We start from the raw sequence: 17455 nt of genomic DNA on the forward strand, positions 1-17455 counted from the left end.
GAAAAGATGTTGTAGCTAGGGGGAACTCGAAGCATGTTTCCAACCCTAGGAGAACTTGTGGAAATATGTTCTGAAAGGGTCTGTTCGCTTCAGCTTATAAGCCGGCTGAAAAGCTGAAACGACTGATTTGTTATGAGAGAAAAACACTGTTTGGTGGCTGATAAGCCAGCTGAATAAGTTGAAGCGAAACAGGTCCAAAATATGTGTAAAGTTCTCGCATGCCCATACTTGAAAAAAAAACTACATGCAACATTGGCAGTACACATGGAGACTTGTGAATTTGTGATATGAGAACCATGTGTCCATTTATGACCACAAACACCTTCATACTTGGTGATCGGAAATAAGTCCTTCCATAATCGTATTGTTATTTTCACAAAAAGTCCTCGCGTTGTTATACTACTTATACTGTTTGGCCTATTTTCCAAATGGAACCCTAAACTTCTGAACGGTAAAAACTAGCGGCAGAATCACTCTAGCAGGAAAAAAATCTGTAAATTTCATGTTAAATTATTCAAATCATGAGGATACATCTGAAATAAACACCGTTTACCTGACAGAGGACCGCATATCCTTTGGACCCGGGTCGTCGTTACGACTACGACGCATTCTTTCCAACTACCCCCACCTACTTCTTCTAAATACAAAGAACATCGACCTGGCACAGTTCAAACCAAGATTTATCTACCCCGTCCTCCGCCGCTTCTTGCATTGCGCATCCGGCTCAGGATTTCGAACGGCCTCCAAATCCCTCTTCACCTCACCCTTCCAGAAAGTCCCCTCCCGATCCGACCGCGGTGCCTGCGTCCGTATCCCCACGTCTCCGGCACTCTGCTGTGCTTGCGAACCCCGGTTGGTCCCAGTTGGTGAGAAACGCCGGATCGAATTGGAGGCCGGCGCCGGCTGGTTGCAGGATTCGATTCTTGGCGGCTGCTTGAGCGCTTGACGGAGCTTGGCGAGCTGGGCTTTCTCTAGGTGGGAAAGGTGAGCGACTTGACGGGTTCTTTAACTGATTTTGCGGTTTATTTTAGCCTTGCCTGGCTGGCTCTTTCGCTACTTTTCCCCTTTCGCTTTATTCTTTGCAATATTTGATTCACCCTTTTGCTTTCCTTTGTTTTCCTTGTGCCTCTTGGGTTTTAAAGACACGGAGCGGTTGCGAAGTCTAAATCTTGCATTCAGTTGGGGAATTGGATAGGTCGGGGGTGGATAGGCTTTGTCGGTAGGTCCTTTCCGGGGAAAATTCCATTAAGTTTCTTGGAATAAATGAGGATTTACGATCCGTAGATTCCGTGTTTCGTAAACTGCTGATGTGGAGACTGATTATCTTCTCGTTCTTCGTCGTCATGGGTAAGCTGGTTCGTCTTGGTGGCTATTGATGCGATGTTTGAGTTTGGTAAAGTTCTCTTGGTTTTTCTTAAACCACTGAGCCCATGTCGCAAACTCGCAAGTGTGTATCGATGTGTTTTGTGCTGAATTGGGTGCGAGTTTGCTATCTATTTGTTTGCTCATGGGTTTGTTGTAGATGAAAAGACTGATCTTTGATGTGATTGTTGTGGTTAGCTACCAGAAAATGGCCACTAATCTTGTATACTTTATGATTGGTAGGTAATTTGAAGGGGGGATGGGGCCAGAAATGATAGAGCAGGATGGAGGGTAGGAAGAGGAGGGGAAGGTTCAGGAATTCTGTCAGGCGGATGGCGATGGAGTGCCTGTGCTCCGGTGAGCAGCTGAAGGGGGCTGATGAGACCGTCCGGTCATCTGATTCTACAATCACGAAAGATTTTTCAGCCAGTGGGTACTCTTCTCGAAATGGAGAGATTGAGCAGTACCTTGATAATGGCAACATAGAGGAAGCTGAGTTGTCGCTCCGGGAAGGCATTTGCCTAAACTATGAGGTAGGTGTTTCCTTTTGTGAAAGTAATTCTGTTCTGGCACTAAGGGGAGCTGAGAAACTTGCTGCCCGTGATTGGGTAGGTAACGCCTCAATTTCAAGCATCTGCCTCGTTTCTTGTGTATATCTATATTGTGCTTCCCTGCAAAGAATTTTATTGTGAAAGCCAGTATGATTCTTAGTTAAGTGACCACTGTGTATCTTTTGTCATGTTATCCTTGTGAAGGTTGTTGCATATAAACAAAATCCACCTGCGTCCTGAATTTAATTGTTTTTCTGAAGCTAACTGAATACAGGAATGTTTATCTTTCTTCCACTAACATTGGTTCACTCCTGCTGTTTAACAGTTTATTTGTGTTGTCCTTTTTTTATGTGTATATTATACAAAAAAGTTCCTTTTGTATACAACAATATTTAAAGGCTAAATTCTTTCTAATTCAGAAAGAACTGATTATTTTATTACTCCCATTTCTCTTTCTTTGATTTGGTCATTTTATTGCTGTTATACATTTTCAGAATTATATTTGGACCTAGCTGTTTCTAGCATGACTAACAAAACCTGCTAAACAGGAAGCAAGGGCATTGCTAGGAAGGCTAGAATATCAGCGGGGCCATGTAGAAGCTGCACTCCGTGTCTTTGATGGGATAGACATATCTGCATTAGTCCCTAAGATGAAAATCTCAATTGCTAGAAAAGCAGATCGTCGAAAGACTCATTCACAGTGGGATTCTCCACCAATGCCCTTGCATGCTGTCAGCCTTCTCATGGAGGCCATATATCTCAAAGCAAGAGCGCTTCACGATCTTGGAAAATACAAAGGTAAGCTGCATCTCGCTATCAGTCGCACAACAGGTTTGTGAATCATTGGCATGCGCGTGAGTGCTTTGTGTTGTGGTATATTGTATTAGAAAAAAAAGGACTGTGCTTCTTCTGTGTCCCTCTTTTCTTTTGGCATTTCAATTGTAACGAAGGTATGCATGAGGCTAGTGTAAATTTAATTCATTATTTTTGATTTTACAGAAGCTGCACAAGAATGTAGAATGATATTGGATATTGTGGAAGCAGCAATACCTGAGGGCTTGCCAGCAGGCTTTGGAAAAGGTTGTAAATTGAATGAAATAATATGCAAGGCTGTAGAGTTGCTCCCTGAGCTGTGGAAATCAGGGGGGTTTTCACTTGAAGCCATTTCTTCATATAGGAGGTCGCTTCTCAATAATTGGAATCTTGATGGAGAGACTGTAGCAAGGATACAGAAGAAATTTGCTGTTTTTCTCTTATATAGTGGCTGTGAAGCACGCCCTCCAAATCTTCATTCTCAGTTGGATGGTTCATTTGTACCTCGCAATAATATGGAAGAGGCTATTCTTCTCTTGATGATTCTATTGAGGAAGTTCAATCTGAAGAGGATTGAGCGGGATCCCTCTGTGATGCATCACCTTACTTTTGCACTGTCCATGTCAGGGCAGCTAATTCCATTGGCTGGACAATTTGAAGAACTGTTACCTGATGTGTTAGACAAAAGAGAATGGTTATATAATGTTGCATTGTGTTACTTAGCAGAAGAAGATGATCTCAGTGCCCTGAATCTACTCAAACAAATACTGAAATCTGGAGATGATTCTGATTGTCTCAAAGAACTTCTCCTAGCTTCAAAGGCTTGTGTTGAGATGAGTGCTTATACTGAAGGTGCTTCCTATGCACGGAGAGCCATTGCCAATATGCAGGGAGGGTGTGAACAAATGTCGGGAGTCGCAGACCTATTGCTTGGTGTTACGCTTTCTAATCAAGCTAGAAGTGCCATATCTGCTACAGATAGAGCTTCTTGGCAGTGTGAAGCGCTGGAAATGCTTGGGAACGCTGAAAAGAAGATTCACGGGAAAGATTCTAGGGTATTGTACAGTCTCAGCCTTGAAAATGCTGAGCAGAGGAAATTAGAATCTGCTTCTTTTTATGCAAAGGAGCTGGTGAAACTTGAGGCTGGATCGGAGTTGAGGAGTTGGGTTCTTTTAGCTCGAATTTTGAGTGCTCAGAAGCAGTTTGCTGATGCTGAAACAGTTGTTGATGCTGCTTTAGATCAGACTGGGAAATGGAGTCAAGGAGATCTATTGCGAACCAAAGCCAGAATTCAGGCTGCACAGGGGCAATTCAGAGATGCAGTTGAGACCTATACCCAACTTCTTGCTATCATCCAGCTTAGAACAAAAAGTGTAACTGCTGGGATTTGCTTGGCCAAGGTACCTTGAAACTTCTTTTTTTTGGAAACATGGCAGCTGTAATCACACTTTCTTGCTAATATGCCACATAAACTCAAATTACAACAAAAGGTGAAATTTCCTTATTGCTGTTCTATCAAATGTCTGGTAGCATCTTCTGGTCGAAGCAGTATGCATTATATAGTGATGTGAAGACATACAGATTCAATTATTGAATACTAATTCAGTTTCAATATTCATGAACAGAGCGTAGTTCTTTTTATGTTTTGTTTGTTGCACACTTACTCTAATATCCTTTTCTTTTCTGGCCACATTAGATTTACATTAACCAAAATCAACAATAAACATAGGGTTATCGCTGCCGTCGATTTTTTATCATAAGTTTTTATCTCTATCATGAATTTAATTGCATTTATGCTATACTACTGAGCACTTTTGCTGAAGTTAGTAAAGAGCTCCTACCTGCTGACCTCTTAGCTTTCCATGCTGGTTGTTGTACCCATAGCACAGTAGCAATTAGGTTCTCAGTTGGTCACCATTGTCTCTGATACTCTTATATTGCTTTCGACAGGGCAAGAAGGATGATAATGGCCTGGAAATAGAGATCTGGTATGATATAGCTCTCTTGTACCTAGGTATGGCACAGTGGAGGGATGCAGAGATTTGTGTATTGAAGATGAGATCCATCAGTCCTTATTCTGCATTGGCTTGGCATGCTACAGGTAATTCCTGTTCATTTCTTTTAAATATCACAAAAAATTTAATTGCTGCATTTTCATTTTGTCTCCATTGAGACCTTGATGATTAAAAAGTTGACATGCCTAATCAATTATCCAATCTTTTCCAACCATATACACCTATTCATAATCTCTCTGTTTAATATTTATAAAAGCCATTAACTCATAGATTGTTAATATTTTGGTTTTCCAAATTATTAGATTGTGTGTGATTTGGTATCAAGTGGACAACTTTTTACCCCCTGGGTGCTTCCTTTCATATTGTTCACAAAATTATTCATTTCCAGGGAAAATATATGAAGCAAAAGGTCTTACAAAAGAAACTTTGGGAGCTTTTTTCAGAGCATTAGACCTTGATCCTAAACATGTCCCAAGTTTGATATCGATTGCCACCGTCCTACGACAACTTGGTGACAGGCCATTGCCTTCTGTTCGGTGCTTCCTGACTGATGCATTGCAACTGGATAGAACTAATCATGTTGCATGGTTCAATCTTGGCCTGCTTTACAAAGAGGAAGGTGGCAGGTCAGCAGTTGAAGCTGCTGAATGCTTTCAAGCTGCTGCTTTTCTTGAAGAAACAGCACCTGTAGAGCCTTTCAGATGACAGATACATGTACAGGGGCTATAGATGTAAGCTGCTGTATGTATTTTTTTTATATATTTCTCTTATACTGATGAAATATGGGATTACAGAGTCCCAGAAACGATCTTCAGGAAATCATAGCATTAAAAACTGTTGGAAAAAATTTTGTTTAACAATTCAATCTATAGTTCCAATTTGTGTCTATGTAGCAACAAGAAAGACGATGCTCTTCAACCTTGTGATATACAGATTGACGACCAGTACAGAGTGTCGGTGTATCTTAAGCAAAATGCTTTCACATATGAAGTATTCAGACTACACTGTTCGTTTATTGAGAAATTAAAGAAGATAAAAGATGTTTTGGGGTCCTTCATAGTTCAGTTCAGTATTTACTATCAACTGTAACCTTCGTTGCATATCAATTATGGATTATAAGTTTTTTATGGTCTGTCTATTTCCTGACATCTCCTGTAAAAATAACTGACCCTGCATGATAGTGCCAAATACTTCTGAGTACACATTGCACATACTTTGTGGGGCATCGTTGGTATGAGGCCTCCTCAGTTCCTCTCCTCCATGGAAGGCCCTTTATTGCTGTCAACTTGTCATGTTGCAGCTTAGCTAGTTGCGTCAATTAATGTGGCAGATATTGGTCTCTGTTCAGCACTAATGAGATGGTATGCCAGCAACGGAAATTAAATCATGTCACTATCTTCTGGTCTGGTTTTGTCCAAGTCTGAAGGACAAATGCTGGTATGTGTTCTCTTCAACCAATTTAGCAATGATGAAATCAAAGGATTCCTGCTCATGTTTGTCTGTCCAGTAAGGGGCCTATGTTCCCATGCTCTGCCATGCCTTCATCTTTATAAGTCTTTGCACTAAATTTTTTAGGGTTATCCATGCAGAGGGTTAACTATGCACTTAAGTGTTAAATACAGTTGTCTAAAAAATTGTTGGTTACTTATTTAGCACTTGTTTGAGAACCTTTTGCCTTCTTTACTACTACTGTTCAGATGATCCTCCAGTGAATTTTAGAGGAAGGACACCTGTGGTCAGTGGTGGAGCTTGAGCCCCATACCAGAGGGGGCCAGTGGTAAATAAACAAGAGAATTAAGCTGCAATCTAATGTGTCAAACATTAGCTTCATATACTAAGTGGAGATGCAAAATGTCAGGAGGGGGCCACTGCCCACCTTGGCCTGTACAAAGCTCCGCCCCTGCCTTTGGTGTCTAGCAGGAGCCAGGGGTTTGGCGCAGCTTGAGGCTGCAAACCCCTGAGGTCTTTTTGGTAGTGCGTTTGGTAGCATTTTGGTTGTGGGTGTTAGTCTTTTTCTGGTGCTAAGGTAATATGTTCTGGTGTGGTGCGGGTGTGTAGTGTCTTGTAAATATTTTGTTCTTCTTATTAATGCAAATTTGAGAGAAAAAAAAGCTTAACCACAAGATCTGAAAATATTTGATCCTCCAATCAATTTTAGCCCTGATTCATCATATGACTTGATCCTGGCATTCTCTATTGTTTCCAATTTACTGTATTATATAACAGTACAAGTGTACAACCTGTACATGTGCTTTTTTTAGATCCAGTGAGCTTTTAACCGTCCAATCTCATTTGCCATTCGTTTATTGTCCAATTGACTTGAGTTGTTTGACTGTACAGGTGAACATCTGGAAAGTTCCACCATAGAAACCTTGAGTTGTAATTATCGAATAGGAAGTCATAGGTAGGATGTAAACAGTGTTCTCAATGCTTCAAGCATTAAGGTTTTTCGCCAACCTTGTTCCTTGAATTCTTGGTAAAGGCATTGTGATCTTGTGTTTAACCGTCCAATCAATCCTCATGGGTGTTCCTTGTTCAGTCTTCAGTGTTGCAAATATGAGTCATATGCTATGTATCCAATGTTTGTGCCAAATTCTAATGCCATGGATCAGCAAAATTCTAATGTTGTATCCAATCTAGTGGCTTAACATCGGTAGAATTAGTGCCGTACTCATATGTTATTTGGATGTTTGTTGATGCTAGGTGTTGGTACTTGGTAGGCTAGTAACTCCGATTTTATCATATGATTTATTTACGGTTATTTGGCATGAGTCCATGTTGTAATGATCTATGAAGCTCCGGTTTTGCAGTATATTGTTCATCTTCTACTTGATGTTATTGCTTGGAAGTTGGAGCAGCGTTTTCTAGTTACTCTACGTAGGAGTAGTTCACGTCACCTGACATTGTGTTGTCAGATTGCCACTACTCTTGGTTCCTACAGACTACAGTGTTCTCATGCTATGTTGCAGTTGCAGATGCTCAGTATAACCAGTGTTAACTAGTGCACAACATTTGCTTGCTTAGTTGCAGACCAACGATGAGAATAACTCTACGGCCCTTTTTCGTATAAATGGCAACCTATTTTGTGACTTGAGCATAAAATACCTTCCTGAAGCTTTGTGATTTAATCGTAAAATACCTTTATCTAATAATTTTTTTTGACTTAGGACAAAACCAAAATACCTTACGTTTTTCTGAAGCGAAATATATTACGTTTTTCTGAAGCGAAATATATTACATTTTAGAATGGAAGGAGTATATACTATGAACAAGATGCACATTTACTATTGTTCCCAGTTTTACTCTATCATATTCAAACGGCAATTATGAATCGTTTTGGCATAATTCTTATATCAAAGAACTGCATCGATTTTATGGCATGTTTTTTACAATTAGCTGTGTCGATGCAAGGTTCTTCAACAAATTAACATCGGCAACGGTAAATAAGAATGCAGGTTCAAATCCACTACAAATGCAAGGTTCATCGGGGGCTCCTATATATCTACCGGAAGATGGTTAAGTGATTGAACTATAAAATCCAGCAAGGCTTAGCTTCATATTTCCATTCCAAAGTCACCGAGGTTCAACTGATGATGGTCCATTCAATATTTTTGACGGATAAAAAATATTAACCAACATTTTTTTTGAAAAAGTCAAACCTATATTTTTTAGAAATATTGAACCTCAACATTTTTCAAGAAATCTCAAAAAAGTTGAACCAACGTCTTTTTAAGAAAAGTTGATCCAACATTTTTTTTGAAAAATTTGTTTCAACAATTTTTTTAAAAAAATATTCAACTTTTTTTCCGCACCTTCTTCACCGGCTCCTCCCAGGCGGGATACTTAACGCGTTAGCGGCGTCGCCGAGCCCGCACGCGCGGGATCGCGAGTGTGGCGGCGCAGGGCGGCGCGCCGGGCGGGCCACGACAGGGCTAACGCCGGGCGGCGCGGCAGCAGGCCGCGGCATCGTGGAGGTGGTGCGGGCCCCGCTCGGGGGCGGCGGCGTAGGAGGCATCAACAGGAGCTAGCGCACGATGGGAGGTAGCAACAGAAGTTAGAGTTTGATGCAGATCTGACGGACCTTAATTTTTTACACAGATCTCAAACATTAGAATTTTACTAACCCTTTCCACCCTTCGGAAGATGGATAGGATTTCTAAGGTTCATCTGACTTGAAGAATCAAAGCGAGTTCAATTTGAAAAATCTCTTCAGAAACATTCAGACTATCCGTGAGCCCAGTGACCTTTCGGCCCAACGTCGAGACCAATCAGCCCTCCCCACCCAAGCAACACTTTAACCAATGTACTCGCAAAAATTCACAACGAAGAAACATATCACACCCTGATCGTGGTGAACACCGTGTCCAGCTCCAGCAACGACAGCCTCTGCACCGAGAGCACCTGCACGATGATTCCGCATTGTTGGCCGGGCCTCTGGTCCTCCCGGACGCAGGACAGGGCCACAAGGCCAACACGAACACGAATTGCCCTCCCTCCTGAGTATACATGACCAAATGGACCGCTCGACCCGACCTGTATCGGCCTGGCTACAGTCTCGGGCCGTGCCAGCCGTGCCGGCTTAAAGGCCCAGGCCCAACTTCTTTAACTCTTATACGGGCTGGGCTAGCATGATAGCCCAACAGGCCAGGCAGGTCGAGCCTAACAAAAACCATTCAATAGATTTAAAAAATAATAAGGAATTCAATTATACCAAGATCACAATGAAATAGGAAATGCACAGCACATAACTTATACATACATACATGTTATCAAAATCATAACTCATATCATACTCAGAGACATAGAGATAATCAAATGAAATTTTATTTGAGCTGTTTGGTGTGGCTGCCTCATTAAAAACCTTTCTAGGTAAAACTTACATCTCGTGAGGAAAACCATAGAAAGGAAAAAAGAGTACAGCCCAGCTCTAGAGAGTTCTTAATGTCCAAATTACATGTCCAAATGTTCATTACACAAATAGTGCGATACTAAGTAGAATAAAAAAGACACATGTCCATCACTCCATGTCTCCATCAGGCATCAGCAGCAGCATCATCAAGGTACATGTTCTCGAAAGCCAGCTCCAGATCTTTGGTCTCCTTCTCGACATTGTGCTACAATTGCGCATCAGCCAACTCCCAGTCCTTCAAGCAAGACAACACCTCCACCATGTCAGATGTCAGCTGCCGTCGACGCTCCTCAAGCACCCTGCCAGCAAGACTAAAAGTAGACTCTGATGATATTGTGGAAGCAGAAACTGTTAGCACACCTTTAGCAAGTATAGAAAGAATGGGATAAGTTTGCTTAGGCTCATGCCACCAATTGAGAATGTTGAAGTCTTCATCGTATTGAGCGATGCAGTCACTGTCTAGATATGATGACAGTTCTGAAAGAGATGTAGTACCTGCAAATAGTGCACCAGTACTTGTCCTCCTTCCCAATTTAGAAGGAGAACAAACAGAAGAAGAACCAGAACTGCTGCTCATGTCAGAAGCACCAAAAATTTACCCCAAGCCATTTTCTTCTTACCAATACTAGAACTTGTTGTCTATTGGGGTCGATGCAAGCGAACTTCACCAAACTTGGTTTCATACCTTGAAAAGATCTTAGTTAACTTACCACGCACATCAGTTGGGTATCTGGAGTAATCTGTACCAATAAGGTTAGATAACATTCAAAGAACATTATGAATGCCTTTCATCTTAGCTCTAGGATCCAATATAAAAGCAAAGGCATATAGCAAAGGTATTTTCCTCCAGTACTTTAGAAACTTATCTTTCATAGGAACAACAACATGTCTAAGCAATTCATCATTCTCATATGCATTGAAATGTCCAACAATATCAAGAATATGATGTAACATTAGAGAAGATGTAGGATAATAAACACCGGATAGAGCAACTGTTGAATCATAGAAGAGTTCAAGGAATTCCAATACCTTTTCATCCACATACCAGTGGCTATTAGTGAGTAGTGGCAAGCCATTAGCACGCAAAGGATACTGAGTTTTGATACAGATAGAAAAAGTACTCCGATATGGCACAAGATGCTTGAGCATAAGGTATGTGGAGTTCCATCTAACATCCATGTCCAAACCAAACTTACGTGGACGTACACCCATGCTCAGGCAATAGCTTTTGTATGCTATAGTGTGTTGGTTAGATGAATTCAAGAATGATATAGCAATTCTGAAATCCTCAATGTAAGGCTTCAAACGTTTCATACCAGATTTAACAATAAGGTTGATAATATGGCGAGCACAACGTTGATGCATGAAAAGAGAACGCTCTTCTTCTATCTCATCATCAGTTGTATTATCAGAATTAAGAGCAGACAATATATAACCAGAAAAAGTAGGAGTTAACTTATCCATGACTGTCGAGTTAGAAGAAGCATTATCAAGAGTAACAGCAAAGATCTTATCAGTTAAACCATACTCATCAACCACCATAGAACACGGTCTACAATGTTAGCACCAGTATGTGACTCATCAATGAGTCTCAGACCTAGCAATCTTTTTTCTAATTCCCAATCAGCATTAACAAAGTGAGCAACCACACTAAGATAATCCTCCTTAGCATTTCCAGACCATATATCAGAAGTAAGAGCAACAGATGAAATAGATAGAACTAACATTTCCTTAAGTTTACCACGGTGTTCAGTGAAGTGTTTTACCATATCTCTGGTGGTGGTTTGCCTAGAGGATTTAGAAAATCTAGGGTTATGAGCACGGTTTATGTACTCTTCAAAGGCATTAGACTCTCCAAACCCTAAAGGTAGATCCTCCCTAGCTATCAAGCGGCAAAGTTCAGTACGAGCAACAGCATCAGAGTACTCCTAGTGATGGATAGAACCATCAAGGTTGGACTTTAGAACAGTTTGAGCCATGCGATCATTTTCTTTTCTCTTCCTACAAGCAAGAATGTGCCGGCACAAATGGCCAATACCACTAGAAGATTTGCCAGAGTACTCATGACTGCAATGAAGGCACTTAGTGCCATACCTGACCTTCTTGCCGTTCCTCATGGTGAAGAGCTCCTCAAAGTCGTTCCACACCTTAGATGTGGAGTTCCTGACCCTCTTCGCACCGAAGCTCACTGGCGGCGCTGGCACCTCGAGCGCAGCGGCACCATCAAGGTCGATAGCAACTGCAGCACTGCCATCAGCCAAGCTAACCCGGATGACATCCTCTTCTGAGGACCAAGGTGTATCGGAGGTCGGTGTATCATTCTCCATCTCCGAGAGACCGACACTCTGACGACCTCCCTCCTCCTTGCCTCCTCGACGCCTCGGCAGCTCAGGCTCCTCAACAGCGCGCGCCGCACCCGCGCAAGCATGATGGCATCGTGCTCGACCAACGACCTACAAGACAAGATGTAGAGCTGGAGGGGATTAGATCAAGATGTGAGAAGGGGATTAGGTGAGAAGGGGAAGAAGAAGAACGTACCTATGCTGCTGGAGCACCTGAGCACGCCGAGATCTAGATCGAGGAGGAGAAGGAGGCACCGAGGCAAGAGGCGGAGGCGGACCGGCAAGATTTAGATCGAGAAGGGGAAAAGGAGGCGGATAGGCAGGAGGCGAGGGTAGCCAATGACCGGGGGCGGCGCCGCCGCGCTGGGATTGCGGCGGACTGGCGGAGACAAAGACGAGAGGGAGGGGATTAGGGTTCGTGCGGTTGTGCCGTTGCGGGCTGCGACCGATGCGAGATGGGATTGCGGGGGGGGGGGGGGTGCGAGGCTTATACCAGGGAAGCCGGACCGTGCCACGGGTCGCCCGACGTGCCGCAGCTGAGGCCCAGGTCCGGCCTGCTGCATTGGGCCGTGCCAGCACGGCCCGTGTAACGGTGGGCCAGGCCGTGCTGGTGCCGAGCCAAAATAGACCGGGCCTCGTGCCGCCCGTTTAGCCCGGTCTGTTTGGCCAACTATACTCTGAGTCCTGATCCACCGCGTCCTTCAGCAGCATCCACTCGCCGACCGACGGGTGGGAAGAGGCAATTCGAAGCTTATTGGCACGTTTGGTTTGTTGTCGACACCAACCCTACCAAAAAAAATTGGCCAGCCAATAAAATTTGGTAGTAATTTGGTTTGCAGCCCTGTGCAGACGTGCCAACAGAAATTTCGCGTCACCAGTTCATTGCGCGGGCGAGAATTTGGGCGGGCAAAACGCTCGCCCAAGATTTGTTTTTTTTTTTGAAAGAAGTCGCCCAAGATTTGGTCATGCTGCATGCCAATGCATGCTGAGGTGTCAGCTCCTCAATGATTGCACGAAGTACGAAATTCTTTGATTCATAATACTCAGAAGCTAATATCTCTCGCTCTGATTTATAATCTGTGATTTATAATCTGATTTCACGTGTATGTTCCTTGGAATTAAACATATAAAATTTCACTTGACTATATTTTGATGTAAAAAAATATAATGACATATGGACGCCCCATGTCATAGTAAGGAGTTGGCAAGAATTGGTAAGGTTGCAATCTAAACGTATTTTTGCCAACGATTTGGTGTAACCGTCATTTTGGTGATGACAAAATTTTGACGGGTACATTGGGGCACAAACCAAGCATGCCATATGTTCCCGAATGGGCATCTGCGGGACCGTCCAGATTTGCAACTTGGGTAGTAAGGCGCAGATCGTCATTTGCAGCTTAGGTAGTAAGGCAGGGCTTCTCCGGCGGCTCCGCCAGCGGCTTCTGCTAAGCCCTGGGTCCAACCAAAAATGGCTTCCGACGAAAAGCACCCAGAAGCCCCGCGAAATCCGCTGACCGGTACCGATCGATGGAGCCGGAGCCCAAAATAATGGCTCCCCGCGGCTTCATCCCATCCGCGAGGCCAAACTACCGAGTTTGCCCAGGGAGGCGGGGGCAGAGGTTGAAGGCGGCGCGAGCGAGGCGGTGGCGGAGCTCGATTGCGGCGCGGGGAGGCGGGGGCGTAGGGTGACAGCACGGGCGAGCGGCTAGCAGCGCATGGGAGGTGGCCGGCGGAGGCCCGGGCGAGAAAATCAAAGGCGGCAGTGGGGTAGAGGACCTTGCACGGGCGGACGATGGCGACGGCGATGTCCGAGGACCTCGCGCGGGCACCGCCGCGGCGCAGCTCCCACGGCCCGGCCTCGCCTGGCAGCAACGAATCCCCCACGTGGCTGGGGGCAGCGGCGGCAGCAGCGTCCAGGCAGCTGTGGAGTGTGGAGGTGGGGCGACAGCAGCGGATGGTCAGCAAGGAAGCTGCGGGATGCAGTGCAGAGCATGGCGGCGTCCCGGGCTTGACCAGAGCAAACAAGAAAGAAAGGAGGAACCGGAAGTCCGGAACGGATAAGGAGGAGAAAAGAAAAAAGAAGAGAAAAAAAGAAAATATTCCGATAGATGTTCATATGTGTTAAAAAAAGAAAAAAAGAACAGAGCCGATAACCAAGAAGGATTAAAGAAAAAAATATTGCTGTGGGATAATCAATAAATTCTTGGATTTTTTTCATTTTCATATAAAAAAGGTGTATAGGATATTTTTCTTTGATAATCTATAAACTAATGTTAAACATTCAATTCATTTGGACATTTGAGTAGCCACAGCTCCAAGCATTTCTAAAATAACTTTGTACGTAGGAAGTTTCAGTTTCAGCTCCAAGCATTTCTAAAATAACTTTAGTTCTATCAGAAAAGTTACGGTTGGAGCTATTTCGGGATGTTTGGATATAAGTGCTAAACTTTAGGAGGGTCACATCGGATATTCAGACGCTAATTAGGAGGACTGAACATGAACTAATTATAAAACTAACAGCAGAACCCCTATACTAATTCGCGAGACGAATCTATTAAGCCTAATTAATCCATCATTAACAATGGTTACTGTAGCACCACATTGTCAAATCATGGACTAATTAGGCTTAATAGATTCGTCTCGCGAATTAGACTCCATCCGTGCAATTAATTTTGTAATTAAACTATATTTAATACTCCTAATTAGTATCCAAACATCCGATACGACAGGTAGGATGTATCCAAACACCCCTTCAACTATAGCCACGGTCCCATTTCAACCACCGCCGTAGTCATTGCCCTGGATGCCCCCAATCAGTAGAGAGAGAAACGGTGTTGTCATATAGTCTACAGAAGCCTAGTGGTGAGAGAAAAATGAAGAGAGAATAGAGAAAAGGTAAATGATTTAAAATCGTTGGTCTTTCACCTTCATCAGGAGCTGGTGTCCTCCCCCTCGAGGATGGCGCCGGCGACCATGGCGCTAGCGGTGCTGGTGAACCTTTCCGAACGTAGGTACCATGGTACCTCTCTCCGTCCTGCCTAGTTCGGCGGCGCTGCCTGTCGCCATTGCCAGCTTGTTTCGTAACCCTAGCTGTGGCCAATCTGCGTTCCAAGGCACAGGGCAATAGACTGCGGCGAGGAGCGAGGATTCGGCTTGACCACTGATGCTCAATGCTAATGGCAAACAACGAATCGGAGCTAGTAGTTTGGAGGAGCGGGAAGCAGCGGGTCACATGCAGTGCCATGGAAAGGGACACGGTGACTAGTTTGTCAGGCCAGAGGAAATCGGGTAAACAGGTACGATTCATGATTCCCCATTCCCCATAACCGTTGATCTGTAGAAATTTTTAATGGTTCGGCACATATATGCGAATCAAAACTCAAAAGTGATGCTTATGGCCTATTTTTTGGGGCAAATATCTGTGAGAAGTGCGTGCATCTTTACTTTGGATTGCACTGATTTTGTCCAAGTTCATAGGACTATACGAGTGCGCAGAAATTGCTATACACCTTTACTCTTAATTGGGAGGAAAAAACGATATGGTGAGTTAGTGCTGAGATGTGTAGTTTAAATTAAAATGAAACCTCAAGTTAATGTTTTTTAATATGTTTAGTGCTGGAAATTTCAATGTAATTAAGATTAAACAAACGCAAACAGGTAACTGAGAATGTAAAAGCACAAAAAGTGATACTCCCAAGTAAAAGAATGGATTAGAACTACACCCCTTCACAAATGGTCCAATCAAGTATAGGAAAATGGATTAAAAATCTGTTCCTGAGGAATCAGTAGTTTTCGACGATAAAACATTATGAATCAAGTAAATTGAGTGGACATGAGTTAGAAAAAAGCAAAGAAATGAGACAGGAGAAAATGAGTAAATATGCTAAATTGTTCTCAGTTTTGTTGTACATTTAGGAGTTTAAGAGGGGTAGTTGCCACATTTCCACAAGGCTAGGAATATTTCCGAACACTTACTAAGGCCTTAAGATTTGGTAAGAAGTAGCAAATAATATAATCTCTTGTTCCTCGGTGAGGGAGCTATGTCTTAATGCCTCAAGATAGTTAAGAAGTAGCAAATCAAGTTGGAATATAATCATGAACGATAATCAATTGTTCCTAGGCTATGAATCAAGTACAGTCTCTGTCATAGATGTTGCTAGACTGACGCAAGACCAAGTACAGTCTGTTGTCATCTTTCCGCACAATGGTTCTCTCATGCATTTTTTTGCCAACAATTTCAGAACTACATGAACCAGCACAAGGGGCTAGACTTGCCTGCAATGGCCTTGGCGTAAGGTACTCGGTCTCTGTCGTAGATGTTGCTTCTTTGCCAACAATTTCATTAGCTGATGCTGATTGCAAGATGCAGATGTTCCTGTTGTTCTATGTATGTATCATATTGTTGCGACATGTGCAATGTAAGGATCTGTTCCTGAAGAATGAGTGTCTCGGGGCTTTATGTTGACTGACATTATGTTCAGTGGAATACTGGAATCAGTGGGTAAAAAACCTTACAAATCTGTTCCTCTCGTTTAGAAATGTAACTTGATGCAGTATAAATATGACTTCATGAAACAAATAGCGTCGTTGAGATGCAGCTCTGTCACGAAGGCACTTCGAGCTTAACATTTGCGGTTCAACTTTTCTCTTTGGTGTCTGAATTGATGATTGCTGGACAGGAGTAGATAAGATAGTCCATCAAAACTTGCAGTCAGCGTGAGAACATTCTCATCGTATTTCATCTTTTTAAAGGCTTTAGCCGACTGCATACACATAAAGACTTAACAAGCAAGCTAGCCAAGCTTTGGAGTGATAAAGGTCCCATCAGAAGGAACTTTAGGTATACCCTATCAGTAATGTTTGAAAAGAAAATGAGAAAACATAATAACATGGTGGTTGTGAATCCTAAACATGTGCCAAAAGATCATTTGTTGACAGCTGAAATAATCCTCAATTTGAGATCTTCGAACATTGCAAACAGGTCTTCTTTGCTTCCTGCATATAGAAAATTAATTTCAATGAGCGCACACTATTTACTGTTGATGCTTGTTTTTAGGAGATAGAGAATTAAGATGCATCTTGAAAAGGACATAACGTGCAGTGAACCAAACTGAGTTACCATGCAGTGACAAAAAGAATCAAACAAAATTCAGAATTAAATTGGAAAATATCATGTCAGCAAGGAATCGTAATCAGCAAACATCCTGACGAATGCTGCCAGGACTATATGGTTCTTGAGAAGGTCACATTTCACGCGAAGACTAACCAAATTCAGAAATTAATTGCAAGATTTTATATCAAGAAGGAATCATAATAAGCAAGCATTTGTTAGGAGAAATAACTAAAGCTAACGAATCCATGTAGCCCGTTAGAATGTGGAAGAATCATAATAAGCAAACATGATGGAACGATTTTTAAACTAATTAAGAACAATGCCTGGTATAAATCACATGGATTTAATTA

The 17455-nt window shown here is 42.8% G+C and overlaps 1 protein-coding gene and 1 long non-coding RNA gene across 3 annotated transcripts; both read left to right on the forward strand.

Annotated features, from left to right (window-relative positions):
* Window positions 1-623: 623 nt before the first annotated feature.
* On the forward strand, window positions 624-7197 carry LOC101772540 (protein NPGR2). 2 transcript variants are annotated; one of them, XM_004982839.4, is made up of 6 exons: window positions 624-984; window positions 1606-1895; window positions 2462-2711; window positions 2913-4126; window positions 4677-4827; window positions 5130-7197. In XM_004982839.4, the coding sequence occupies exons 2-6, from the start codon at window positions 1647-1649 to the stop codon at window positions 5444-5446; spliced, it is 2181 nt and encodes a 726-aa protein (XP_004982896.1). In that variant the 5' UTR covers window positions 624-984; window positions 1606-1646; the 3' UTR covers window positions 5447-7197. The 2 variants fall into 2 exon arrangements, with proteins under 2 accessions (XP_004982896.1, XP_004982897.1); XM_004982840.4 differs by lacking the exon at window positions 624-984 and adding an exon at window positions 1156-1347.
* Window positions 7198-14878: 7681 nt separating this feature from the next.
* On the forward strand, window positions 14879-16536 carry LOC101773230. Its single transcript, XR_215846.2, has 3 exons — window positions 14879-14999; window positions 15112-15288; window positions 16234-16536. It is a non-coding gene; the product is annotated as an uncharacterized LOC101773230 (long non-coding RNA).
* The last annotated feature ends 919 nt before the right edge of the window (window positions 16537-17455 follow it).

The sequence above is a fragment of the Setaria italica genome, chromosome IX (assembly GCF_000263155.2).
Source record: "Setaria italica strain Yugu1 chromosome IX, Setaria_italica_v2.0, whole genome shotgun sequence".
Classification (NCBI taxonomy): Eukaryota; Viridiplantae; Streptophyta; class Magnoliopsida; order Poales; family Poaceae; genus Setaria; species Setaria italica.